This window comes from Motacilla alba, chromosome 3 (assembly GCF_015832195.1).
Source record: "Motacilla alba alba isolate MOTALB_02 chromosome 3, Motacilla_alba_V1.0_pri, whole genome shotgun sequence".
NCBI classification, from domain to species: domain Eukaryota; kingdom Metazoa; phylum Chordata; class Aves; order Passeriformes; family Motacillidae; genus Motacilla; species Motacilla alba.
Window position 1 is genome coordinate 77724169 of NC_052018.1, and position 27385 is coordinate 77751553.

The 27385-nt window shown below is 42.5% G+C and overlaps 1 protein-coding gene across 1 annotated transcript in view; it reads right to left on the reverse strand.

Annotated features, from left to right (window-relative positions):
- LTBP1 (latent transforming growth factor beta binding protein 1) overlaps nt 1-18786 on the reverse strand; it is a 188177-nt gene extending 169391 nt beyond the window's left edge. Inside the window, exons 1-3 of the mRNA XM_038131720.1 lie at nt 18185-18786; nt 17726-17796; nt 3520-3805 (exon numbers count right to left, since the gene is read on the reverse strand). Coding sequence (XP_037987648.1) covers nt 3520-3805; nt 17726-17796; nt 18185-18642 — 815 coding nt within the window. The 5' untranslated portion in view covers nt 18643-18786. The remainder of the gene's footprint in view (nt 1-3519; nt 3806-17725; nt 17797-18184) is intronic.
- Between the last annotated feature and the right edge of the window lie 8599 nt (nt 18787-27385).

The following is a 27385-nucleotide window of genomic DNA, read 5'->3' on the forward strand; positions in this document are numbered from 1 at the left end:
GGGACTAGACCCAGTGACCCAGGAACACAGGTTTGGAAGAGACCTCTCAGCGGAGATTTCTGGGCACATAAGGCACACCAGTAAGTCCAAATCTGTCACCTGGAGTCTGTGCGTTCACCACTCCTTTGATGAGCTTTGCTTTGTCCAACTTTAAAGCATATTTTCACATTTCATCACCACCTGTCTCCAAAGGAGGCTGAAGGAGCAATGCTGTGACACTTCAGTGTCTCACTGAGCTCCAGCTGGTTGATGCTGTAACTCTTTCTGGTGATCATTTCCAAAACTGTACTAGAAAGATCCCTTAATAAAAAAAGTTCTGCTCACACAGATGGTAAATGCACAAAATCAAGCTGTTGGAGCTATCCTGCTGCCAACAAGTGAGAACATGAGATGTGAAAGGAACACCCAGAGTTACTGGAGAGCTATCACAGGAATTCAGGCCCACGAAGCACGCCTGTTACTGAGATCAGAATTCCCTACAGGTTCCAATAAGAAGCAGATTTTCATTTCTGAAACACTACTTGTTTTCAATTACAGTCATCTATACCTTCTGCTAACATTTTTCTGAGATGAGACCTTGTACCTGACAGTATATCCATCATCAGGACACAGTTATGACAGACTTGCTGAACCCAGGATATTCCAGGAAATTAATCTCTCTCCAGCTTTCCTTCTGTTCAGCACCTTATTCTTCAAAAAAAGGTATCTGGGAAGAAATAAATTCATTCCCTGCTTTCCTAAATATCATTGCCACCATGATCCTAAGAAAGTATGCATGAACACATCTTGATGACTGAAGTTGGAAAAGTTGCATTGCTATATAAAACAGAAAAAAATTGACAGAGAATGGCAAAACAGCAGCTCTGTAGAGGCAAGCATCCCCTAGGAGCTAATTTAGGTGTTCCAGGTTAGGTTCTGCCCTGGCTCTCACCAGTCCAGTCCTTGACTGCACAGCAGCAGTGTCCAGATCAGCATACGAACCACACTGACAGTGTGGATGACTCCACTTTCCAGGAGTGGAACAGGAAAAGCCATTCCAAAAGCATCTGGGCAGCCTCACACAATATACAAGATCACAACATATCAAAAAAGGAATTGAAGCAGGAACTAGCCTGTCTGCTCCTCTCAGTGTTAGAGACCTGACCTTGGAAGGATCTTTCAGCCCTGTAAACTGTCCTAATAGTCACACATGGGAACTATCACTGGCACTCATTTCAACAGCTGGATCTAAGCATCCACCTTCTGCTGCACTTGATTTAACAGCTTTGGTTTGTGCAGTCCTTTTCATATCCATCTCCAGCTCCTACACCTGGCTTCAGCCAAGGTTGTAGGCTGGCATTCTCAGGCCTCCAGAGACACAGTTTCCCATTTTCCCATGCCAATATTAAGCTGACGGAAATAGATTCATCTTCATGTGCTCTCCAAGGGTAACAGTTCTACCTGAAAAAGTCTCTCTGCAGTTAGGAGACAATCCTAGGCTGAGAAGGCTCACATGAACAACAAAGCCCACTGCACATGGAAGCATGCAGAGGCACTTTAGATAGCAGGTAACAGGTGACTGGTTTTGCCAGTCTGAAGTTGCTTCCTCTACATACGTGATGATGTCTCATGCAAGCAGGTAAAGAGATTTCAGTGAAACATAAAATGCTGTAGGTATTCTCTAGAAATACTTTGAGTATCATGACCCAACAACTATCATAGTAGCACAGAAAAATACCAACATACCATATCATCTCTTCTCTTTTTTTTTTTTTTTTTTTTTTCCACAAGAGGAGCCCTTTATCCCTGACATTATTCCAGGAATAATGGAAAGTAAGCCTTCTCTAGAGGCTACCACAAGCCTTCTGAATATAGTTTTAGAGTGCTTAAAAGATGACACTTCCTTTTTTCAGGCAAGAAAAAATTACATTCTTTTATCTTTCTTTCCCCCCTCTGCTTTTTTTTTTTTTTAAGTATATTTTACTATCAAATTTGGACAACTGGCCTTTACTGCAACAGAAAGAAATATTCTGTGAGAATACTTTTGTGTAGAGGGAAGGAGAAAAAAGCAAGTATACTCTACAGGAATCAGTACTGATAAGACAATTCCTGTCTGGCCTTTTGTACTGATCTGTTGCACTGCTCTTTATGGGGCCAAGCAGAGACACCAGGTGGTGAGTCCAGCTGGTCTGGAGAGGAAGGAACAGAAATAAAAGCCTGATGATTTTACTGGAAATTTCCCCTTCATATTAGTCACTTCAATAAGCCTTGCTTCACTGGTGGGAATGAAACTGGACTCAGAGTACCAGGAAATACTAAAATTGGGTGGCAGTTTCTCTGTCTTTCAAGACTGTGGATGTATTTTTTCCTAAAGCTCTCAGTGCGTTACCTTCTCAAAGAACATGCTGGCTTATGGCTTAGAGCTCCAAGGGTTATTCATGTAAATTTCTCTTATTATTACATAAGACAGGGGTTGTGAGACAGCAAATAACACTGGGAGTGTCCAATGATCTCTGCTCTCAGATGTAGCTTTGGAAAGGAAGTGGCACTTTGTTGTCAGGAGCCTATGATGACTCAGGTGCAGAACTCGATAATCACACGCCCTTCCACATTCATTTTTACAGTTTTGAACACAGGAAAACACAATTTATTTCCTAGTCCTGATTATCTTGCTCTGGAGATTAGAAGGAAGACAGACTATACCTTCCTTAAAAGCAAAAGCAATCTCTCCAAAAGCACCACCTCTAACAGGACAGAAACACCTTTGTCACTGTCTTCACTTGAAAGTGGAAGGACAGCAGCAGCTGAAAACATCTAAAACCGTTCACATTCCACTTGATTGCCACCCTCCTGTGCTCCTCCCTCCCCATATTATCAAATGGGGTCTTGAAATAAATTAAGGTAGCACACATCAATAAAAACAACAGTACAATTAGAGAAATGTCAGACTCACACTAAGTATTTAAAGTTTAAAGAAATAATATCAAAGACTGGCTAAGTCACCAGCTAATAAAGAGGCAGGGAAAAAATTCTCAAACAAGATGGGTGTTTCCTTGCTGCTTATGGCAGTCAGATACAATCCTGAAACTCAAACACAAGCAAGCAGAAGTATTTGTTGCAGCACAGCCACACACATTAAAAGAGAAAATATAACGCAAATAGAAGAAACCAGAACAGAAGCACCAGGTCTTATTCTCCTCATTTACACAATGGGTCAGAATTCCATGTCAGACTTTGTTCTAGGATAAACTCAAAAGGTCACCAGTGTAAAGTAAAAATAATTCCTCCAAAATTAGTACAGATGTATCATTCTAAGGAAAACAGATATTAACTGATACCATGGGATATTTTGTTCAGGTTAGGAAATCTGGCTCGTAAGTAATAACTATAAGATTTCAGTGGATGTTCAGACTATTAAAACAAGAAGCTGTTTTAAAAAATCTGTGACAGTTTCCAAGTATGATTTTTTGAAAACGCTTGCAAGGAATGTTTTATAAATCTGACATAGTGAACTTCTTTGAGACCAAAGAAAACACTTACTGTGGTTGCATTTGCTGAGTTAATCCAACAGGAGGCTTCTGCTTGATTGTGAATGCCATCTGAGCCAAGGTCCCCTTGGGTGGGACCTGCACCTTCTGAGAGAAGGTCTGCTGGGCAGCCTGCTGGGGTATGGGCCACGGGGGAACAACGGGACTCCGGCCTCCAGTGGAAGATGTGTCTTGCACGACTGTATCCTCACAGGAGTTACCTTTTGTTCCCGGTTTACACACACAAAGCTGAGGTCGCAGGCACATCCCTCCATTTTGGCACGGTGGTGCACAGTTCGCTAAGGAAAGACATTTTAAAAAGTACCTGTGAAACAAAGCATGAAGGAAAATGCAAACCCTCCCCACAATAAAAAAAGGCATTATTTGTTAATGTTGACTGGAGTAGGAGAGAGCAACATTGCTAAGCTCCACAAAAGATAATATGCTAGCTGGTACAGCTTTTACTGATTTCTAGCACAACAGACATGCACAACATCTGAAAAACTTCAAAAAGTAAAATGCTAGATCTAAAAAAAAATAGGAAATGCACTAGTTAAATCATGAAATATAGCATTATTTCAAATCTTCCTCCTTTCTGCTCAGCACCTCTTCTCCTCATACTTAAAAAACCCAAACTGCATCTGATGAAACAATACTACACAGGTACAGAATTCTACAACTGATTCGGGCTGGGATTCATTTTACTGCTATTTTAAAATCAGATGCTGCATAGGTACCTAGAATGCATTCCTACAGCCACATTATAGATCACCAAAACGCTGTAGAGAAGAGTGAAGCAATTCAACCCTTCCCCCTCTAAAACCCAAATGACCTCCCCTGCAGTACCCCCACTGTAACAACACAGGAGATGAGAACTGCTGCTACAAAAACATTGCTACACCTAGGAACAAACACACAGGTGCTTGTGATTATCCCAGAGCAGCTTCTATAGATTCTTTGTGCCATCGGTGAAAGGGGATCGGATTCTTTAAAACACACTTTGCCTTCATAGAGGATTAATTACACTGCTTTGCCTTGCTCTATCCAGTGACTACAGAGGGGGTCTGAATAACCAGCCTAGACTCAACACCCAGCTTGTACACCCAGTTAACGCAGTACCAACTCCACTCTGAATGAACAAGAAACTTGGAGGAGCAGCAAATCCTGACAAAGAAATGGAAGGAGGGAGGAAGAAAAGCAAAAGCAATTGCTGATTATGTTTATAGATAATACTGCAAAGTCATGTCTACCTTGAGGATTTCACATAAATATGGTAAAGTAAATTAATTATCTTATCTAAAGGACACTATTTAATATTAAAGCAAAAAAAATTCTTCATTATTCACATTAAAGATGGTATACAATGAAGCACGTATAAGAAAAAAACATGGCTTAGCTACTTCATTCCTACAAACTAAGCATATTTTTAATATTGTTAATGATCCTTTAACATCAACAAAATTACATTTCAGGTGATAATTTTTTATTAGAATAGGTGAGATAATATCTTGAACTATAACATGGGGTTCTGTACCATATTCAGATAGATCCAACTCAACTATTATTTTTTTTAAAAAATCATTCCACAACCCTGGTCCAAATAGAGTACTTGACACTTGAATCAAGTTCTAATACCTTCTTCTATACATAAAAATAAATTAAATGCACAAGAATATATATGAATTAACTCATTAGGATGGGACTGTGTTAGTTTGGAGGCCTATTTTAGCCACTGGCAAATGAGTCGTATATACCAGAATTGCCCTACAACTTAAACCTGAGTTTTGCATGGGTTTTATTCACAAACACTTTCCCCTCCATGTGAAAGTTCTCTTCCTTCTCATATATTTAACTAGGCTACTTTAACTGCATATTATACACCTCCCTGGCAACGCTAAAGTATCATTTGCTCACTTCTACTTGTTTATTTTTGAGACTCTGTCTTGTCTTCACTGGAAGACTGAAGACCATTTTCACTGTAAACTTGAGAAGGGATTTGCAACAAGCATATGCTGTAATGGATAAGCCAAGTCTTCCCTGTGCCTTATTTTAAAACTTAGATTTTTCTAGAAACAGTGAAAATTCATTTATATGCACACGACTGAAATCTTGTCATGGAAAATAAATTCAGGACCCTGAAATTCTAATTTAATTTCACTGCCTTTGGAGGGACTCTTAAGACCAGAAGAGTGACCCCATCACCTGGGTCATCTTTAAGAAATGTGCAAAAATCACAGTGAAGAATTTGGGCCCAGTTGAGAGTGCTTTAGAAAAACATCTCAAAAAATTCTTAAAAAAAACCCCAAGACTTTGAAAAGTCCCATTTTTACATTAAGAAAGCATTCATATATTTGTGGAGATTTATAGTCATGTGCCTATATTAACCTCTAAGTTTCTCAATAAATTATTTAAAAAACAGTGACTCAACAGACAAGTAAGCTAAGAAGACCACACCAAAAGTCAGTATGAAAAAATACCCACTCTGCTAGGACACTGATTATGGCACATCTCTCAAAAGTGAAGCAATAATGTACACATACAAAAAAAAAAGAACACTGGAAAGACTGCAACTCTTTTTCCTGTAGTTAAGAACCAAAGTTGTGCTTCAGAAGCCCACAAAAACTTGAGTTTCTACTGATTAAAGTGAAGGTTGCAGTGAATTTAAAACTATAAAGCTAAAAACAGAGCCTGCTTTGAAATTACCTCATCTTTTTTGCCCACATAGACTTGAACATTCTTACTTCACTGACAGTAAAGTAAACCCTGAAACACATTATATGTACATGAAGCAAATGCTCTACAGGACAAACTGCATTACTCTAACTGTCCTCTAACAAAAGAGCCATCAGGAGATCCAGCAACTATGTTATAAGACCAGTGACAACAGGTTGAAAACCTCATCCATTAAATCTTCACAGCAATTAACCTTTTGACTGGAGTCCTTAATTAATGTTGCATAACAGAAGATCACAAAACTGGATAAAAGATCACGTTTTTAGGAAAGAACTGAAATGAGCATTTTAATTGACATAATACAGCAGTTTAGTTTCTAAAATGTTCAAGACAGCTGTAGTGTGCCAAATGAATGACCTAATTATTTTGTTTGAAGACAACAATAATGGCCCATAAAACTGAAAACACCAGTATTTTCCATAAAGCTAGGCTTCCAAAACCTGCAGCGTGGAAGTATTAAGTTCAAAACTGAAAAGCAGGCCAATATACTGCTGTTAAAGGCAATTGGCTTCATCCTATTCAATTCAAGAGGGTCATGACTGGAAATTCAAAATGGAGCTTGGCAAAGATGCAAATAATGAGACTAAGCTTAGTGGGTCAGATTAAAGATCTACTTAAGTGGAGTGTTCTCCCTCCATTACTAAGGTGGATGCTTAAGGACAGGGTGAGATACAATATAAGTTTATACCACTACAGCTTTTAAGAATTAGAGGCTCAGCAACTTCCTGAGCAAGAGTGCTGGTTTTGTGTTTAATAAGTCTCAATAGATTTTTCTGTCAGAGGTTGACTGATCTGCTCTTTGAGCTACTTCACTGCAACATCCAAAACTTGCTGTGCCATGGAAGTTGGCCACATTGAAAGGCCAGGCACAGACAATACAGCCCATCTTCCCTCACTTTACAGAAGTATGGTTTGTGGTGAGGTTACCTGGGCTGGATGCCAGGTGTCCACTAAGCTGCTCTATCAGTCCCCAACTAGACCGGGGAAAGAAAATAAAATCAAAAACAACTCATAGATTGAGGTAAGGCAGTTTACTAAAGAAAAGGTTTGTGTGCACACAAGTAAAGAGAAAAAAAACAGCTTTATTCTTTACTTCCTATCAGCAAGTGATGTTCAGCCACTTCCCAAAAAGCAGGGCTTCAGCAGTTGTACAGGTAGCATCAGAAGGCAAGCTTTGTAAATTACAAATGCCCTCTGTTTCTTCACCTTTCCTTAGCTTTTCTATCTGAGCTGATGTCATATGGTACGCAATATCCCTTTGGTCAGTTTGGGTCAGCTGTCCCAGTTGTGTCCCCTCCCAGGATCTTGCCCACTCCCAGCCTATTGATGAGGGGAAAGGAGTGTTGAGAGACATTGCTGGTGCTGTGCCAGGGCTGCTCAGCAGTAGCCAAAACCCTGGAGGGTTACCAACACCTTTCTAGGTACCAACGCAAAGCACAGCTCCAGCTCAGCCAGACCCAATCCAGTGAGGAAGGGACAAGGATTGTCTTGGGTTCGTTTATGTTTTAAGATCATGTAATCTGTATCTATTAAAAATAAAATCACAGTGACATATTTGCTTCAGAAGTACCTAAGTCACAAAAAGCCCAAAACTGTATCCCAAAATGCTCATCCTTTTTATACATCTTTCCCTAATCAACTACTGCTCACCACTCTCCCACTCTCTCGGACAGACTACTACCAGCTTTGAAAAATGCATATCAGGCATTTCATGGTTGTATTTGTGACATTCTTTCAGAAAAGCAAGGGTAAAATAACATTAACATTAGGTTTATACACACCCCTTCCAAAACATCTTATGTTGGTTTGGGACTGATCTATACATACACACTTTTCAGTCCATGTGCTCATGTCATTATAGTTAAAGTGTATATAAATATTTGCAGAAGCAAGACCTAAAATAAAAGATTTATAATAGCTTCAAAACACAAATATTTAAAAATTTCTACATATACAGAATGTAATTTGTTTCAGTACATTCCAAATTAAGTATAATAAATTATCTGGAATCAGTAAGAATAAAATGCTGTCACTTATGGAAGGAGTTTAGATAAAAATTTATATTTTTTCCTTCAAATGAATCAAAATACAAGTATAACCGACTTCACTTGTCCTAAAAATGTTTCCATTAAAGTAATACTAAACTAACACTAACTCTTGGATTAAGATCATTACAATCATTACAATCCTAATACTTCAACACAATTACTATAACAATGCTGTGAGTCTTATGCTATTTCTAATAGACCCATCCACCAGATTTCTTTTTCCACATGAAATTTACCTTTTTTTTTTTCTCCTCTTTAGCACACATAATAGTTCAGCACCAGTTTAAACAAATTTCATCACTGTGCACATTGGCACAGTATGTATCAACTTCTCCCACGGGAGTGTGTAAATCCTGTCAGGCACAATACATGCCAGAGGGCAAATAATAGAAAGTACAGCAATTGGAAAGAGGATTTTAAGCATAGAGCTGTTTCAGATTCCAGCACAAAATGGTTGAGAAATGATGCATGCATCAAGTTTACAGAAAGGGGAAAAACCAACACTATGACATGGATACGTCTGTGCTGAGGGCAGAGTTTTCAAGTTTCTTTACATGTAATATAGGAATACTGTTAAAGGCATAACAAATACTGCCTTCTTGCAAGAATGCAAGATTTTTATTCTCCAAGCACACAAGCAAATCAAACCAAAGCTCATCTTGGTTGAGTGCACACCCTAAACAAGAAGCTGTGATACAAAGGCACCTTTAACTCCTGCTGGGTTGAAAGACAGAGTGATGATCCCCCACCGATTCCAGAAGAAAAGCAGTGAAATACTTTCCTTGGAAGGCAAAAAGCTGTGGGTTCTGAAAGCAAAGAGGCATATTTCAGTTTGCCTCAAAAAAACCTGAATATGGTGCTGACATCCTGAAGAAGAGCAGGGTTTTTTTTTTAGAACTTCCTGCTTTCTGAACTACCCTACTGCTTAGCTCACCACTTAATATTTGGCTTTTACTCTGAATACCCTTTTAAGCATCAAGTCATTGTCAGGACTGAGGATGCAACTGGAGTCTAGCAACCCAAAAGTTCACCGAAGTTAATGTTTTTCTGGGGACCTAGTTCTCTATCTGGGTATCTCACACCAAAGAGATTCCAAAAATTGAAAAGTTTACCAGAAATATATCCAATAATTCTAAATATTCATTGAGAACAAAGGAGAGAGGAATTTGCAACCAAGGGTCATACAATCTTGTTGTAAAACCATTCTATTTAAAAAAAAAAAAAAGCTGAAATTACTTTTATACAATCCTAAGAAATTACATTAACTGCAGAAAACCTGTGTGACCTCTACATTACTAATGGAGGTAGTATTACAACCATCTGTGTCTTTCTACACAGGAACTTGTTTTTATCATAACTATATGGTCTTAAGGAATTCTTTCCCTAAATATACTTCAAATGAAAGCACGTGTCTGAATTCTTTGCTGTCCACTTCAAACCATCAGATTCATTCCCACAATGGCATGTAAACATGACCTCCAGGAAGGGAGGGAAACAAAAAACAATGCTTTTAGCATACATATTTCTTTTAGAACAGACACACAAAAAACAGTTTCTCTCTTAACCTAATGGCAACATAATGTGCTTTACTGATATTATTTTCTATGTATCTCCATAGTATAATCTCTGAATGCCAAGACTCAGCAGAATTGAATAGCAACTGTACTCAAATACTTCAAAAGCTAAACTTCAGCAAAAGTATGCATTATTCTATCAGCAACAAGAATATAACACACTGTTTCATACTTGGCATTTTCAGTCATGTTGTGTTTACTGGAGTTTGTATAATATAAATATTTAAGACTGTACAATCTGAGAGGCATTTTAAAGTATTTAATTATAGGAGATCATAACTATGCATATTCTGATAACACAAACATTTCTCATGCTACAAATCCCTTTATCATTCCAGTGCCCACAAATAAAAACAAAAATTGTTCATTACAGAATGGACTAAGCCAAGGAAACCAGCAGATCCACATGTTTTTGCTGCTTGAGTGGTTAACACTCCAGTATGCAATCATTTTTAATTCTCCTAACGTTTCTCAGTACAGTGCTTACTCATTTTGTTACAAAATACTTCATAATAAATTTGCAGGAAACTGAACGAACTAAGACAAGCTCAGTAAAAAGACAACTGGAAATATTTAACTGGATGCAGGATTCAGACAACTGAAGTATTACAAGAAAAGAAGAAGACTTGAGAAAAAACTATTAATTACAATAGAGTAGCAAAACAGTAAATACGATAAAGTTTTCCCTAAATTCAACCAATTCTCAATAAGAGTCCACAATTCAGTTGAGCTTCTCTGAAATTCCAGGCCTAAATTGCCATCTAGGGATAATAAAAACCCGATCTCAATTATAAAAAAAAAGAAAATCTTGCCATAGGACACAAAACAGTTTCCCACATGCAGGGATTACTATGTGCACTTCACAAAATAAAGAAAAAAAAAAAAAGAACATGCCCAAGCAGACCTATTTTTAGCTCCGTATTTAAATGAACATCTTGCCTTGCTAAATGTAAAATGCTTCTTCCCCGTGTGTGCACAGTCATAGATGTGGAGAAATGTTAAAGATTTGCTTTCTTTCTTGAATCAATGCACAGGATCTATTTTCTAGGAATAAATTAGGCTATACAAGTACTGCTGCTTTTAAAGGCAGAACAAAAAGCTAACTAAAGAAAGAAACCTCAAACCCAACCCAACATCAGTCTAACAACTAATATATCAGTTACAGAACATGGACTGACTCAGCCATCCGAACCATCAATAATCTGTTAACACCCAGTACTCCAGAGTTTGAACACGAAGACAGCTTAGGGAGGTGTGTGTCCCTTTTCATCTACCCTCCACAAATCCTATAGCTCCCCGGCAATCCAAGCTTCCTTTAAGGCAGGATCAGTCAGCACAAGCAGCCCTTCATGGTGAAGGCTGCATTTTCTCAAGGCCTCACAGAGAGAAGAACCCCACACCTCGCTACAGCCCTGCATTTCCCAAGGTTGGGAGGCTCACTGATCCCATACACAAAGCCACTTTCCAGGACAGGAAGAAGAGGGGAGCATGCCCCCTTCCAGCTCTTCCCTTCTCCATGCTCAGGAAGAGTGGCTCTAAGGAGAGAGGTGTAAGACTATTACTGTGAGTATCAAAGTATCACTTCTCTGTCAATACATCCTTTTGTTCCTAAACACGTGCAGAACTGGGAATTCCACAACTGAGGGATGAACCACGGCTTTCCCTTGCACCTACACAGCTTTCTACTCCACTTCCAAGTCACACACTGAAAACAAACAGCCAACAAAGTGAAAGGGTGGGGGAAAAAAATAAAACCAAAACACCTCAGTTTTCTACGTTCCTCCTGATTCTCTATTAAGAAGGGAAGTGTTCAGGAGTTTTTATCCACTGTAGATTTACCACAATTTTACTGCAGGTCCCGCTTCTTTTGTTAACACTAACTTCTGCAATGAGCTCAACAAGTTCACTATCAATCTGTCATCTGCTCCAGTGTGAGAGCACAAAGTCTTGACAGGTTTCTTTTAAGGTTCTCTTTTTTGTTTTGTTTTTTTTTTTGTTCTGTCTTAATTCTCTACACACTTGTACTATTTGTATGAAACAGACTATGTACCATTATGAGCTTGTTTCCAGTAAAGTCCCCAGAGTCTCACAAAGAGAAGGCTGGGTAGGTTTCACTTCATACTAACTGTGGACTTAAGTTTCCTTGCCAAAATGAGGGAATGGCACATGGCATGGTCATGTACAGAGCAGGCAGCAGCTAACAGCTCTCCCACCTTCTTACAGCTCTTTTACAGCCGGGTCTCACAGGAGGGAGGTTGGCTGCCAACCATGGCCAGGAGACAGACACTGTGCTCAAAGTCTGCCTTACTGCTGATTCAGGTCAGCCTCTCCTGAAGCTGTCACTCCAATTGCGCTTACAGAGGTTTGGTTTGTGTTGTGGGACCATCTTTAGGTGTGTGCACTCTATTTCTTTTAAGACGAAAAGAAAAAAATATATCTAAATAATAAAACGCAAAACTCAAAACATGAGCACTCCAAGAATGCACCTAATGTACTTCAGCCTCATATTGGTGTTCATTCCACACGACCAGCCTACACCTTTGTCCAAAATAAAACACTAAGCCCTGAAACACTCATGCCCTGGGACACAGGTCATCAAACCCAAAAGGTTTTGTCTACAGATCTGCTCCATGCTGCTTGCTAATGTAGTAAAAGACTACAAGAATTTGGACCCTGTCATTCTATCCCCTTCCCAAGAGCAGTAAGTGAAAAATAAAGCAGAGAAGAATTACTACCAAGGCCTAACAAGCACTTTCTCACTACAAAAGCCCATTTCCTGCACATGAAATTCAAAAGTTTTCTTTACGTATTACAGTAGCAAGCACAGCAAAGGCAAAACCAAGCTTCTCAAACGTTCAGTTTTTCAATTCTGAATTGTTTAAAGACCACATCAAAGGATAGATAGATCAAAAAGGACTAATGTATAGGTCAGCCACATGGGTCAAAATAGTTTGTCTCCTTAAAACTCAGATATTAAATTTTGATTTAGACAATTAATTTCGACAAATTTAATTTGAAGGAGATTGATACTGCTTTTACTGAGATGATGGACTTAGAATGAGAAGAAACAACATTTGGGGCCAGTATGTTATAGTTAGGCTTTGTATACACAATGTAAATAAACAGAACTTGGTAAAACTCAAAGCCACAAAACTGATAAAGCACAAGCCTCAGGAACCGGTTGTGACCAGAAAACCGCCAAGAAGCACAGCTGCAAACATCGGAAGTACTCGGTTCCGATGATGAAAAGTACAGCTCTCCTGGGTACCCCTTTCTAAGAGCTGAACTGAAGGCAGAAAAAGAGTAGATTCCGAGCAACCCATACTAAAATGTTTAGTGATACAGAGTTTTACGTCTAAACTGGAGGACTCACGTATATTTCTAAGTTTCCAGGTCTGGATCCTAACCCTATTCCAGGACAAGACCCAAGTGTGCAATCTTTCCCTCACCTTCCCCAAGAAATTCAGAAGCACAAGCTGGAAGCAGCTTAGGGCACACTCCATCCAGGTGATCTGGAGCCACTGGTCACACTGTCAGGTGCCCATGTCCTGAAGGAGATACAAAGCTGCAGCATGCTTACTCAGCCACAGCAAGAAGTGCAGCTCTGGAACTTTAGGGAAGAGGTGGCTCAAATTGAGCAGCAGTACACAAGCAGAGGCCAAGCAGATTCAGAAACTGAACAAAGGGGACCCTTCCTAGGGGCAAGTATTCACACAACTTTCTAGTCTCCTTCCTCTACAGCAACAACTATCTACTGTTGTGTATCTTCTTATTCTGAAAAATAAATTAAACCTCTAAGTATTTATTTAACATTGAGTCAGGCAGTCTTTCTTAAAAGAGAATTATCAAGATAGTCTTTTAATACGAAGAAAAAGCCAACAGACTGCTCTCTTATTTTCTGATAGCCTTCCCAAAGTGCCCAGGCAAGTGACAGACAGCTCATGATCAAACTCATGGAACTCAGTCCAGTTCCAACACCAAAGTACTGGAATACATGCATGCACACACACAACACCTTCTGCTAAGAAAGACTTAATACCCTTTTAAATCTTAATTGACAATGGTGGCATATCTGGGTTTTACATAGACAGCAATTTCTCTCCCTATAGGAAATTTACTCTAAATGTGTTCTTCCAAAATCCAATTCCACACCTCTTTGTCCTATGAGCCTTTCTTACACCTTCACAATAAGGAACCCATGCCATTAAAAACTGCAGGCTCTCTCCTTTCCATTTTTTTAACCATCCAGTTTACATTGAGATCACTCACAAACAACTGCTATTAATATTCCAATATAACATATTATACATTTTACAAGGGGTTTACTACTACAAGGTGGTTCTTCTCATGTATCTTTTTAAGATATCAGATTCTCCATACAATAGGTAATTTTCTCTTACATTCCCAACATGAAAAACCTTTAAGCAAACAAAACCAGAACAAGCAGAAGAGCATATTTTGTAGTAGCCTTAACTAACAGAAATTTAGTAGTAAGTAGCAAAGTAGGAGACAACAGATTTCCACAGGATAAACATGCATTTGAGTGGTGGGAACTCCTCACTTCCAGCACAGGCCTTCCTGACAGTTGTTATAACTTGTCCAAGACCACATTTAACCTATGATTTAATTTCCATTAATGAAATCATAAAAACCCCACACTCTTAGCTTTTCTTGCCTTAGAGACATGTTACAAAGCTAATTAATGTTTCTATAAAGCTCTGTTATGCAACAAGTACTAACAAAACATGGTGTCTCCAGCCTTGGTGGTATCTCATTACTACACTTGCACAGATTATAACCTATGATAACTATGACTGGAAGACTATCCTTGTCCTAAACCCTTTCACGTGCTTCTGACTTTCCAAGATGTGTACTGTTGTGGTTCAATTTTTTCCCACCTTTGTCTTTACCCAAGGGTGGATGTTCTGAAAGCTTCAAAAAGGTTGGTTTTCATTGTTAGGCATCATATGCCCAGCATAAAGCAATTCGGAATACTTCTAACACTGAGTGTTATCATTTCATCTTTTTAATTAGAATAATGCGGCTCTTCATAATTTAAGTCACTCTGAGTTTGAAAAAAGTTATTAAAACTTCACAATATTAAACTGAAATATTAGGGACAGAGGGGGGGAAACCCTACATGTCTAAATTGGATATGGTAGGCACCCTCATAGAGTTCACAGAAAGACAGAAGCTCACCTTCTGAGGACTGTCAAGCTTCCAAGAGAACATGAACAAATGTAAACACAACAGGCAGTTCAGCTCCAGACTCAAGTTTAAATAAAAGTACTTGCAAAATTCCCTTGCCTCCTCAGTACAGATGCTGCCCTCTGACCTGCACAGAGATACTTCAAACACCTCCTGTTGCTGCTACTGAGGGAAAAGCGATGTGGCTGCCACTGCTCCCAGCCAGACTGCCACCCGCTGGGACAGAAGTCACCCAAGGGAAGGGCAGCTACAGCCTCACACATGAGAAAGCAGAGCTGGCAAACACCACCCAGCAAGGCAAAGGGAAGCGAAGGCAGCCTGGCTGCAAGACCAGACCTCTACCCTTCACCCCCTCTTTCTGAGGGTTCCAGGCAGGCTTATTCACACAGGTGCAGCAGAGCAGAAACACATGCTGCTTGTTCCAGCCTGGGATTACACCTGAGCTAATAAACCACGCTGATCAGAGCTGGCTCTCAGCACTCTGGTTCTGGAAGCATGATGCAGATAAATGGAAGTTGGCTCTGGAAAGAACCAGTATGGGTCTGGGGTTTATTAACTCAGGCTTTGCACCATGCAAAAGAATAAAATCTGGCCCTAGAGACTAAAGAGCTTATTAAAGTGATACTGAGCCTGAACTAATAAACCCTGACAGAATCAAACTGACTTAGCATCAAGTCAGCTCAGGTGTGCCAGCATCTGTGGCACAGTTAATCCACTGCTGCAATGAGGCGCTCAAAACCCACAGAGCCTGCTATCTATATAATTTTACAGGAAACAAAGGGGTTAACTGTTGTTCAGTTATAGATTTTTCAGTTACAGATTTTCTTTTCTTCTGAAAGGAACATCAGGATCTTCCAGAAAAGGTGATATTTGGCTTTTATGACTGTGAGCTGAATCAAGTCAATGCTATCTCATGGTTTGCCTAAGTTACAAAACAGACAACTTCAGTACATTCAGTGCTTCCCTTGGCCTGCCAAGAGAGGGGTGAAACTGAGAAAATCCAAGCCAAGTGTATTATACCACTGCTAGGAGGAATTAGAGCACCATCAGAGCAGGGAATAAAAATATTTAGTGCTAAGGAGAGCCTAATATCAGAGGCACAAAATGAGAAAATCCCCCCACCTTTCTTTCTTTTAACTTTGTCTCTGCTACTCCATTCCTCCAGTAACTATATGAACTATCCAAGTAATTAATGGATTTAAATTAAATTCTACACAGCTATCACATAAAAATCTAATTGTCTGACTTGGTCCTTACTGAAGACTCTAAAAGTAAAAGTGAATAAAAAAGATAAGTGATAATCAGGGAAGTGAAAAAGACAAAGCATAAAGGTCACAAAAAGCAAAGAAAATTATCTATTTTACAAACAAAAAAGTTACCTGGAAATGAAAGTTACTAGAAGACAGAGAAAAAGACATTAAGAAAAAAACCAAAATATTGTTTGGATTTTGTTCAAAATAGTGAAAATAAAATTGGTTGACAATAGCACAGTTAAAATACATTTTTCACTTAATGTCCTGAAATCACTAAGACTTTTTTTTTATATATAAGTCTTTAAGCTAAGGTAGATTTTTATTAAGCTCTGCAGTTAGCCTCAAAATACCACTATAATCTGAAGGAAAACATTCTAGTACTTGTAAAGTGTTAAGCAAATGTGACTAACCTAACACAGCAGCATATGTTTGAAAATGTTAATTTAGAAGAATATCTTAAATACATTAGTAGGGAAATGGTAAAGTTTTGTCTTTAACTACTGTCATAAAGTCTTTGCTTCTTAGCAACAGGTCCATGCAGGTCAAAGGTACTTGACCTCAGTAAGGATTACAGAAGTGATTGCTCCCTATTGTGAAAAATCCCACACAGGGACAAAAGCCAGAGAAAAAAAAAATCTCAAAAGCAGTGTTTACTCCAGCTCTCTCAGGGACAGCAATCTGCCTGCTGAACTACAGCAATATTCCCAGATCTCCCCAATCTCACTGATACTCATAGGAGTTTCCCGTATGCCCTTCCAGTCTTTCCTGACCTCATGACATGACTCCCGTTTAGCCATTTGCAATCATCCTGAGTCTTGCCTAAAGTAGCAGAAATTCTTCTGCTTTCCCATTAGAAAGCACAACTAGAGCATATCAGGATTGACTCTGTTATTTTATGCACACATTTTTTGTTGCTACTTATGCCAGTAAAGGTACATCACTCCACCTTCACCAAACTCACTTCTTTCACGTTGTTCAGTGATTCAAAAATTCCATGTGGTAAGCAGCGGATCATTCACGTGCCATGGCTCACTCCCCTGGTATATTCTTTACCCTGTTAAGCCCCCCATTCTAAAGACCCCTAAAAACCAAGAACTGATGGCGAGGGGACGTTCACACATACAAAGCCTCCAAAAAGCTCTCTCCAAAAATATCACTGTGCTACGAATGAATGCAAGAGACACCCACTAATCACCCTTCAGCAAAGGTGAATGTTAGGAAGGAGGGATTTGAGGATGGAAGAGAGAGTGTTAGATATGTCCACTGGGTTCTGTAGCTCAGCCAGCACCTCTTTACCTACAGACGATCCCAGCACCCACCCCTTCGCCAGGTGCCAGCCTGGTCCCCTCGGGTTCCACCACATCTCCTACCACACGCCCCTCCCCGACCGCACGGCTACTCACGTTTGATGCACCGCTGGGAGCCGGTGGCCTTGCTCCAGCCGTGGCAGCACTGCCCCCCGCACACATTGACCCTGCGGGAATAGCAAACAAGGACCAGAGTCCGGCGGGGCACCCTCGCTCCCCATCCCGAGCCGAGCCGCGGGGCGGGCGCTGGGCCGGGGAAACAAAAGGCGGGAAGAATGAACCCTCCCGATTAAACTCGACGCCTCGCGCCGGGCGCGGGGCCGCCGCGGACTCCCGGGACGGGGGGAGCTGGCCCCGCAGCCGGCCTCACGGGCCGCGGATGGTCCGGGCAGGTAACCGGGGGCAGGTAACGCCGCGGTGCCCCCGGAGCCCGGGACAGCCCCCCGCCCTCTCCCCCCTCCCGAGGGGGCGACAGCGGCCGCAGTGGGGATGCCGGCGGTGGTCGGGAGCTGCGGCGGTGGAGCGGGGCACGTACGGGACGGGAGGGCGCCTTACCCCGGCGGCGGCGGCAGCTGGTGCTTCTGGCGGAGGGGCAGGGCGGCGCTGCTGTTGCCGTGGGGGCCCGGCGGCGCCTTGAGCCGCGGGCTGAAGCGGGCCGGCTTGGCGAAGGAGGAGGCGTGAGCGGCGGAGTTGGGGTGGACCTGGCCGGCGGGGCCCAGGCGGAGTTGGACGGCGGCGCTGCCCGGCTTGCTCATCCGCCGGGTCCGCTCCAGGGGGCCGCCGCCGCCGCCGTAGCGCGTGTTCAGCTGCACATTGAACGTGCGCTGCTGCTGCTGCTGCTCCCCCCCGAGGAGGGTCGGGCGCTGCTGCCGGCTGCCAGAGGAGCTGCCCCGGCCGGGCTGCAGGACGTACGTGATCCTCCTTAGCCTGCCCTTTTCGGAAGCTGCGAGCCCTGGTGACAAAAGCGCACAGGCAGCGAGGAGGAGGAGGAAGCCCCATCTGATCCGACCCATTTCCACAGCGGGAGCCCCTGCAGCCGGCGAACGTCGCGGAGCCGTGGCGCAAGGGTTTCCTCTCCGCACGCGTGTGCGTGCGACCTGCGCCCGGGGCGCGGATCCCTCTCCGCTCGCTGCCCCCCAACCTGCTCCGGGCGGGGCGGAGGAGGAAAAAAGCCTCGGGATCCTCCCGCCCGCCCCCCAAACTGTTAGGAAAGTTCAGCAAACACTTCGCCCCGTAGAGCAGGAAAACATCGTTGGAAGAAAGGAAGCGGCGGGTGCGAGCCGAGCTGCGAGCCGGAGCGGGAAGGGAGGAGGAGCAGCAGGGGAAGGGTGTTTGCTGGAGGGGGGTGGTCGCAATGGAGAGCAGATGTCTCGGTTGCCGGAGCTGCCAGGGGTCTGCCTGCGTGTGTAAGGAAGGGCCCTGGAGCCGGTGCGGGCTGTTCCCAAGCCCCTCTTTAAGAGTTTCTCGGCGAGTGAGCGTGTGCGGAGGGGAGGGGGCGGGCGGAGGGTGCCCCTGCCCCGGTGCCGGCCCCGCGCAGCCAATCTGGGGCCGCCCTGACGTCAGGGGCGCTCCCGGGCGCGGGGACGGGGCCCGGCCGGGCCAGGTGACCGCGGCGGGGAGGGGGCGGCCGCGGGCTCCGGACCCCGCAGCCTGCGCCGCTAAGCGAGCCTCGGAAATACCTGCCCGAACCCGCGGGTGCCGACTCGCCGTCTGCCCGGGACCCGGCCCGCAGAGATGCCCGAGCTGCTGGGGCAGCGTACTTCGGCAGCAGCTGAACCTTGCTGTTGTATTTCAATGGAGGTGAGGCATTAAAGCCCCAAAAGCGTAAAATACGTGCTTCGCTCGGTAGGTGGGGACTCGATGAAAGCGCATTACACGCGTTGAAGGTAAGCACATTCCTCCGTCTCAGCCTGATGAGAGCCAGAGGTTGCTCTTAGCAGAAATCTTAGCGGGATTAGGAGGGACTATATTGTTCCTTGTTTTTCTTTATGTTCGTAAAGCAGTATGTAGTAGTAAAGAATGAAATACAAACCACAATTGTATACTCGTAATTAATGTATAAGCAGAACTGCCCACGTTTTTCTCCACAGTGTCTTAACTAATCTCACCCTTTAGCACTGTAAACAAAAAAAATAAAGTTCACAAAATAACCCGAAGGTACATCTTTTAAAATACTCAGAAGCTAATGTGTCCGAGTTCTTTCCAAGAAACTTTGTGGAGAATCAGTTTGCAAATCCAATAGCTTGGAATTCAGGTTCTCCTCCCAGGGTTCTCCTCTGCTCTTTTCCAAAGCTTTGAGGACACTGACCCCGGCTCCAAACTGACGAGATTTTGCCCTTAAATGCTCTTGGCACAGCTACACAGCCGGCAAGGGGAGCAGGAGGGTTTTACGTATACTCGATTCTAGGCAAAAGCCAGTGTTAGGAGCACAACGGTCCCCTCCTCTTTAGTTCTCATCTATTTAAAACTTCTCAAAAATAAATAGATGTTTTAAATAGATGTTTTAAATAGATGAGAGTTTGGAGCTTGCTATAGTCACAGTGTAAGGGATCCACATCAATGTTAAAGGCTTCTGCTCCTGTGCCTCCAGTGGTCTGAATTAAAACCCAGCGTTTGAAAAGCAAACGCCACAAGTACTTGGGTATTCTAAATCCACAGTGGATTAAATGAGAATGAAACTCCATGGTGCTTCAGAGAAAAACTGAGATAAAACCTAAAAGTTTCCAAACCCCGGGTTGAAGTTAGCAGGGAAGATTAATGTGACACTACTGCTTCTTCTTGTAGCAAATATATACATCTATTGACTTTTTCTCTTGGAAGACATTCCCAGCAAGTGAACTGCTCAGCCTTCCAAAAGATAATGACTGTAAACCCCAACTATTCTAACTGTTTTTACACTATTTAGGGAACAGAAAAACACCTTGAAACTAGTGTGGGGAGGTGAGGACTGAGTAAGTGGTGAGAAACTGGCGTGGTACTCAGGATTGGTGCTCTGGACAAGGCCACTGTCCTTCAGAAGTTTTCCAGAATGAGATCACAACTCTGTGTGTGGCAGGGTTTGTTGAACAGAGGGCAAAAACTGCATCATTCCACAGCAGAAGCCAGTTGCTTTTAAGAAATGTGAGGTTTAAGTCATGTCAAGCAGGGGGCAAATGTGATGTATTACTGGCTACTGTACAGCAAATGGTAAGGAACCTCAAGGGAAATATAGCTGCAAAGGTGGATGCCTTGCATAGAATCACTGAGGTATAAAACCATTCTTGAAAATATGTTTAGTATTATCTGAAATTAGTTGCTAGAGGTCAAGCACTCCTCACAAATTTACATGGCAGATCTGATTTTCAGTGTTCTCTTTTTTTTTTTTTCCCTCTAGCAAGGAAATCCACACTTTTCCATTTGCCTGCTATCTGGTTTTGCTTCCTCCTTCCCTCCCCCTCCTTCTCCACAAGGTCTTGGGTGTTAGGGACCAGGTTTGGCTGCAGTAACACATCAGTAACGCATAAGTTTTAACAGCTAAAAGAGGACTTCAGTGAACCACCGCCACTGCAGACTAAATCTCAGCTCAAACCTCCTTCACATGTAGAAGTTTCTGCTTCCAAAGGACAAGAAGTTCATCCAGCACAGGGCAGCATCAGCCAGATGCTGGCCTTTTAAAATCAAGCCAGTACTAAATTTCTACTACTAAAGTTCTGAGGATTCTTCAGGAAGTGGTGTCACTGCTTGTGGGAAACCTGCTGTGGCTGCCTCTCCAGCTCCTGTGGAAAAGACACTGACTTGAGTAAGCAGTGACAAACAGGAATGAGTATCTCATACCACCTTTCAGGCACAGCCCTCTTTTTGAAGAAGAGTTGGGAAAGCAGTTTGCACTGTTTCTGTTCTTGTCCCTGTGGTTTGTGACTAAAGGGTGGACATAAGGAACATAAAGTTCCTTAGTCTGTACACCACCCACCAGAGGGGCAGAGCTCTGGATGCTCTGCTGTAAGGGTGAGGCTGAGGTTGAGAAGGGCAGAGCTGGCTGGAAGACTGGGAGCAGAACAGATGCAGGATGCAGAACTGCTGCCCTGTATGAGATGACATGACTGCTTCAAGGTTTAAAGGCTTAATGGACAGGGGAGAAGCCAGTTTGAGAGTGTATCTATAAGAAGAACCAAAATAGCATTATTCAAACCAAAATAAAAGGAAGAACTAAACTGCCATATATGTTTTTGCTCAAGTCTCATGACTTTGGGGTCAGTCCCATGAGTTGACTGAGGAAGGACAAGAGTTTTGAGCTGTCAAAGCTGGCAGCACTCAGACCTCCACTGATCTTTTCATGAAACAACTGTTGCCCTGTCTCATGGAGGATGCGTTTGGTGCGTCGGCTCGCAGGGCAAAGCAGGGACCCCTGCAGGATGCTTCGGTGAGGATGTGCTGTGTGTTATGCTGAGGGTGAAGCCATCTGAGCACAGGTGATCGCTGAGGCAGCAATAAGCGTCACAGTGCCACCTCATGTCCCTGTGACTCCATGTCCACTTTACCTAGGCAGTAAGTTGAATGATCAGCAATGCCTGATGTGTCCAGCTACGGGGTCAGTAAATGACCCTGGTGATCTCGTAGATCCACCAGGCAGCAAGTCATGGCTTGTAAGGAAAGCTGGGTTGGAAGTTCACATTTAATATTAGAGTTTGACAAGGCTAAATGCTGTATTTAGCCTCAATTTTGGCTATTTAAGAAAACTTTTATAGTACTGTAGCTCCATTAGCTTCAGTAATATTACTTCAAACTTTTTTTTAGCTAAAGGAGGAAAAGCAGTCTATAATTTCTTGTAAGCTGAGAATCAGCTGGAGACCTGTATTTGCTCTTTTCCTTTTTTGTACTATACAATTATCTGAAAAAAAGTCCTGTATTTTGCAGTCTAAATTACACGTTAGCCATAGCTCTGTACAGGTAACATGACTCTAATGTGGAGAGTACTTCTTTTGAACAAAAGAAAACAGCTTAGTCTAACTGTCATCAGAGCAGGAAGAAGAAGTAATTGGTGTTTATTATGTCACTAAAGAAAGTCATACGTGACTCTGAATGCATATGTGATTTGCAGAGTAAGAAGACCATGTAGATATAAGTATTATTTCTGCCTGTTATTTTTCAAACAGAACTGTACCTTCCACCCCTGACTGTTGTTTGTTCCTTCAGGCAGAAACTGCAATTACTCTACAGTTTATACTAATATCCTGAGGCCTCAACTGTTCCTGAGTGTTACCACAGTATAAATATCATTAGTAATGTTTCAAAAAAGGACGAGTCCTGCTCACTCTATTCATCTAGGCACTTACACTCACTTCCAAGGAACTCAGATAGTTAGACTAGGCCTGGATGGATGTGTGAGGCTTTGGAAGGAAGCAGCTGAGCTTTGCTGTAACCATTCTCTACTGGTGACCTCCCTTGTGACTTGGACGTCTCTAATGACCGTACTTGGCACGTCCCAGTAATTCCAGACTCACACTACATTACCTTGGGTAACCGACCTTCTGCCTCCCCCTTCTTGGATTTGCTGAATCCAAGATGCATGAATATGCCTTCCCAAACACATTCTCTGAAAGAACTCATCATCTCCCAAGGCCACGCTCCCACTGGCACTGCAATCAGGGACTGCTGCACTGTACACACAGCCCAGGTGGCAAATCCTGAAGGCTCTTCTGACTGGAGTCACAGGGTCCTGAAGCAGACTAGCTCTTCAGGGGCCGAGGAACTTTTATGATGAGCTTGGTCCATGATATGAACTCACACCTTGGAGCAGTACAGATCCCGTGTGGCACTCCGTTTCTGAAGCAGACAAATTAGCATGCAGATATTCCAGAGCTACAAGTCTGGATGGGAAAAGAAAACAAAGTCATGATAGTGGGGCTAGGGGTCATCATTCCCTCTCTGACTACTACCAAAAGAGATTGCAATAGGGACTTTATTTTTTTCCTTGCATTAAGTCACACTGAAAGTAGGATCCTTTTTGCAAAAGTCTGATGCCAGTCTGTCACCACTGACCACCACCATATGCAACAAAATACACACTTAAGGCAAGTAGTAGTAGGCTTCTTTATAAGTTACTGACAATAGCTGCAGTAAAAGAAGTTGTGTGGATTTGTATAGTCTTAAATTCCATTTTACCAAACTAGCAGAAATCCCTTCTAGAATATTTGGCAGTTTCACAGTCATCCTCACATATGGAAAATAATTGATTCAGAAATACAAGATTTTTTTCAAGATATGAAAATATCCATACTGTGCTGCTGCAATTATTCTTCCCCTCAAGGAAATAAATATATCTTGTCTACAAAACAATTAAAATATCTACAGAACTCATTTATTACACTATTCCTTACAATTGTTTGTTTCTTTGTACAATCCCATGTACACTGAAAATAAATAAACTGCAGAGGAAATTAGGTGGAAAGGACCACAAAAAAATAAGAAAATACATACAATTATTTCACTTTACCTTAGGAGAAGACATGCTTAAACTAACATATTATTCACAAAAGCAAAGTAAATATTATAACTAATATTTGAGAACTCTCACAGTGTGACTGTCGTATGCCAAGAATACTAACCTCTACAAAAATAAACTTCAGCCGTGAACCCTGATTTTTCAGTGTTACACCATGTGCTGCTCAGACTTTTGAAAGCTGAAGGAAAAAGAGTCTGTGTAAGATAAAGCTGCTTCTGACTGCAATTAGCATTGAAGAATGTCTTAAAGTTTTCATAATTGAACATAATCTAGCACACCAGCAAATCGGTGGAAGTGAAGCAGACAGAAGTGGTATGAAACTATGGAAAGAGGAGTCATGGCTCGTGGGAACACCAGACATGGTTACCCCTGCAGCAGCTGCTGAATAACCTGAAAGGTGATGTTTTCACAGCCTTGTCTGTTTGGTCTCCCCCTGACAGCCTGGGATGAGGTTGGGTGGACAGCTTGGGTATCTACAGTCCAGTTTAACCTTGCTTTGCATGTCACAGAGACAGGAACCCAGCCCTGTTTAGCACCTGAGCTCAACTGTCAGGGTAAAAGATTGTTTAAAAACCAGCTGGGCACACAGAGCTGCTGATCCTGGCTCTCTGAATTTAAAAAAGGGAAGAATACTACTTCTAATGATGCAGTTGGAGCAGCTCCCAGAACACCGATGTTAGAGGTTGGGAGACTGTGTATAGGTTCTCTGTCTGCTGCTCCTTCAAGGTTTGTGGTGGAAGATGATGAAATGAAAATCAAAAGCTTCTTTTCTTTTTTTTTTTTCCATTTTTTGAAGTAGGTAGGTAATAAAATGCTGGGCTTTCGTTTCCATCACTTTTCCTCCAATAGCAAAATGTCTCTGCAGAGATGTTTAATGTCAGACTGTAGCATGTCTGTGTTTTGCATCAGCATGCTTGAACACTGACCCTGGTCTGAGCAGGAGGACCTTTGAGAGTTCCCTCCACCCTTAATTACCATTAGCATCTGTGATGAGGTGTGGCATCGTGCCTAACAAGCAGCCTCAGGTGGAAACAGGCACAGCTGCTGCCCATTTTGGTCAGACACCAGTTTCAAGAAGGCAAACCTGCAGGGTAATAATGTAGAAGACTTCCTGGTGTAGGCTGGAGACAGGTGAGGAGATTGAGGACTGCAAGAGCTAGGATGGGATGAGCAGATCCCCGGAAAAGGCTAAACACCTGGGCTTACAGATGATGCTAGGCTCAGTCTGAACTGATCTTGCCACCGGGCAGGTTGTAACATAATAGTACTGTAGAAAGACACACCAGCCCAGCACCAGCATCGAGAACACACAAATTCAGTCTGGCCTTATAGCAAAGAGGCTTAGCTGAGGAGGGGCTGGTAGGGGATGACTGCGCCAGATAATCCAAACATGCTCTTTAATTAGCCAGATGAAAGTGATGAAGTGATGTGAGCAACTACTGGACTAGAATCTTTCTCAGGTTATAATCAATTTTGCAGTGATCACCAGAGCCTAAGGGGAAAAAAAAAAAAAAAAGAAAAATAAAGAAAAGGCATGATTATGAAAATCATAAATTTTTTATTCTCCCTTAGCAGCTGTATTTAAAACAAGTCTCTATGGCCGTCAGATTGTTTGAAACCTGCCATCGGAATTCACCACGCCTCCCTAAAGCAGCAGCAGCAGATGCCTCTAAACAGCAGAGGGCTTGTGCTCCGTCCCCAGCACGGCCCCGCCACCGTGCTGCTGGCACACACCGCCGTGCCCGTGAGCCACGAACCGCGGCTCCTCTGCTGCCACCGGAGCCACCTGGGGGGCAGCCCGAGCCTTCAGTCCCTCCCCTCTCCCAGCGGGAATGCGGTGTCCCGGCAGAGGCGCGGGTGTCTCCGGGCGAGGCTCCGCACAGCTGCTCTGGCGGAACGCGCACGGCTGCGGGGCAGCGCCGCAGCACACGGGGCACCGCGAGCAGCAGGCACAGAGTCTTTCAGCTCCCCACATCGGCACGCCTAGCAGAATAAAAAAGTCTGAAGGATGTGCCTCAGTGCTAAAGAGCCCGAGAGCGAGATTCTCAAGTTTGAGTCACATGGAGGTGGGCTGTAAAGAGAAGAACCATGGTCTGTCCAGAACAGGGTCATCCAGGAAAGCAGGCGTTTGTAGCGTGAAGTTTCAGCTCATGCAGCCTCTTTTTCTCATTTTGGTTGTGTCGGCTTTTAGCCAGCAGCACACAGAAAATTCAAATTCTCTAGATTAAGGATCCTAATGTTTTGTTCATATTACAGTTTAAAATTTTATGAAAAAAAGAAAAAAGAGAAGGAATAGAAAGCAAAGCAAAGAAAAGCTAGATTCCTAGCCTTTTCTTCCAAAACAAGTGTAGCATTTTCAAGGACCACAGTTTTGACCTATCAGTGTACGTACAATCTCGAACTGAAAAGAAGTAATCTGAAGACAAAGAATGATCTACCTCTGCACAGAAGCTTCTCACCTGCTCCCGTTCAAAGCACATTGATGTCCATCTCTGACCTAAAATCAAATAGTACCTTTACTCCTTCAAAGCTGAACTAACCTGTGCTGCCCCTCATTTTCTGTAGGGTTGTAGCCATGGCTGACAAGGATCAGGATTCTGCTCCAGGACTGTAAGTTTGATGATTTCCAGAGTTGATTTAAAGGCAACTGCAATTATGAAAATCAGAAATTATGACTGCCAACAATTCAAATTGAGAGAAAGACTCTCCAGTCAAGAAAACCTGAACGAAGGCCATATGTAAGTTCTTAGTGCTGACTGGCAAAACCACCAGTGTTTTTTTTGAGTGTTTGCCAGTTTTGTGAAAGATACAATACATAAGATTTTTAGGGTCTGCAGGAATCTCTTGTGATTCTTTACAGTTCAACTCATCAAGTACTATGACATTTTCATCTTCAGTGTTTCAGCACTTAAAGCAGCTTTTCCAAGCCAAAATTGTACACCTCTTCAGTCTTCTCTTGTCATCTACTGTCATGTATCTTTCAAAGACTAGAATAGATTTATGCTAATTGATTCAGCTCTTCTCAAAGATTGGGCTAATAAATTGAACTTTCACACCTGCTACCTTTTCTTAGGCTTTCTTAGTCTTAACATGAGGTGGGCTTTTTCCCTCTGAAAGAATTTAAGATTTGTTATTATTGCAGAGAGGATCTCAGTTACGTGACAATACAATTAGGTAGAACAAAGTCTTTTTACAAATAGTTATGCTGAACAAAATATTAACAAAAGCAACTTCAGTATTTCCTCACAATTTGATGTAGGTTTTCTGAAGAAAAA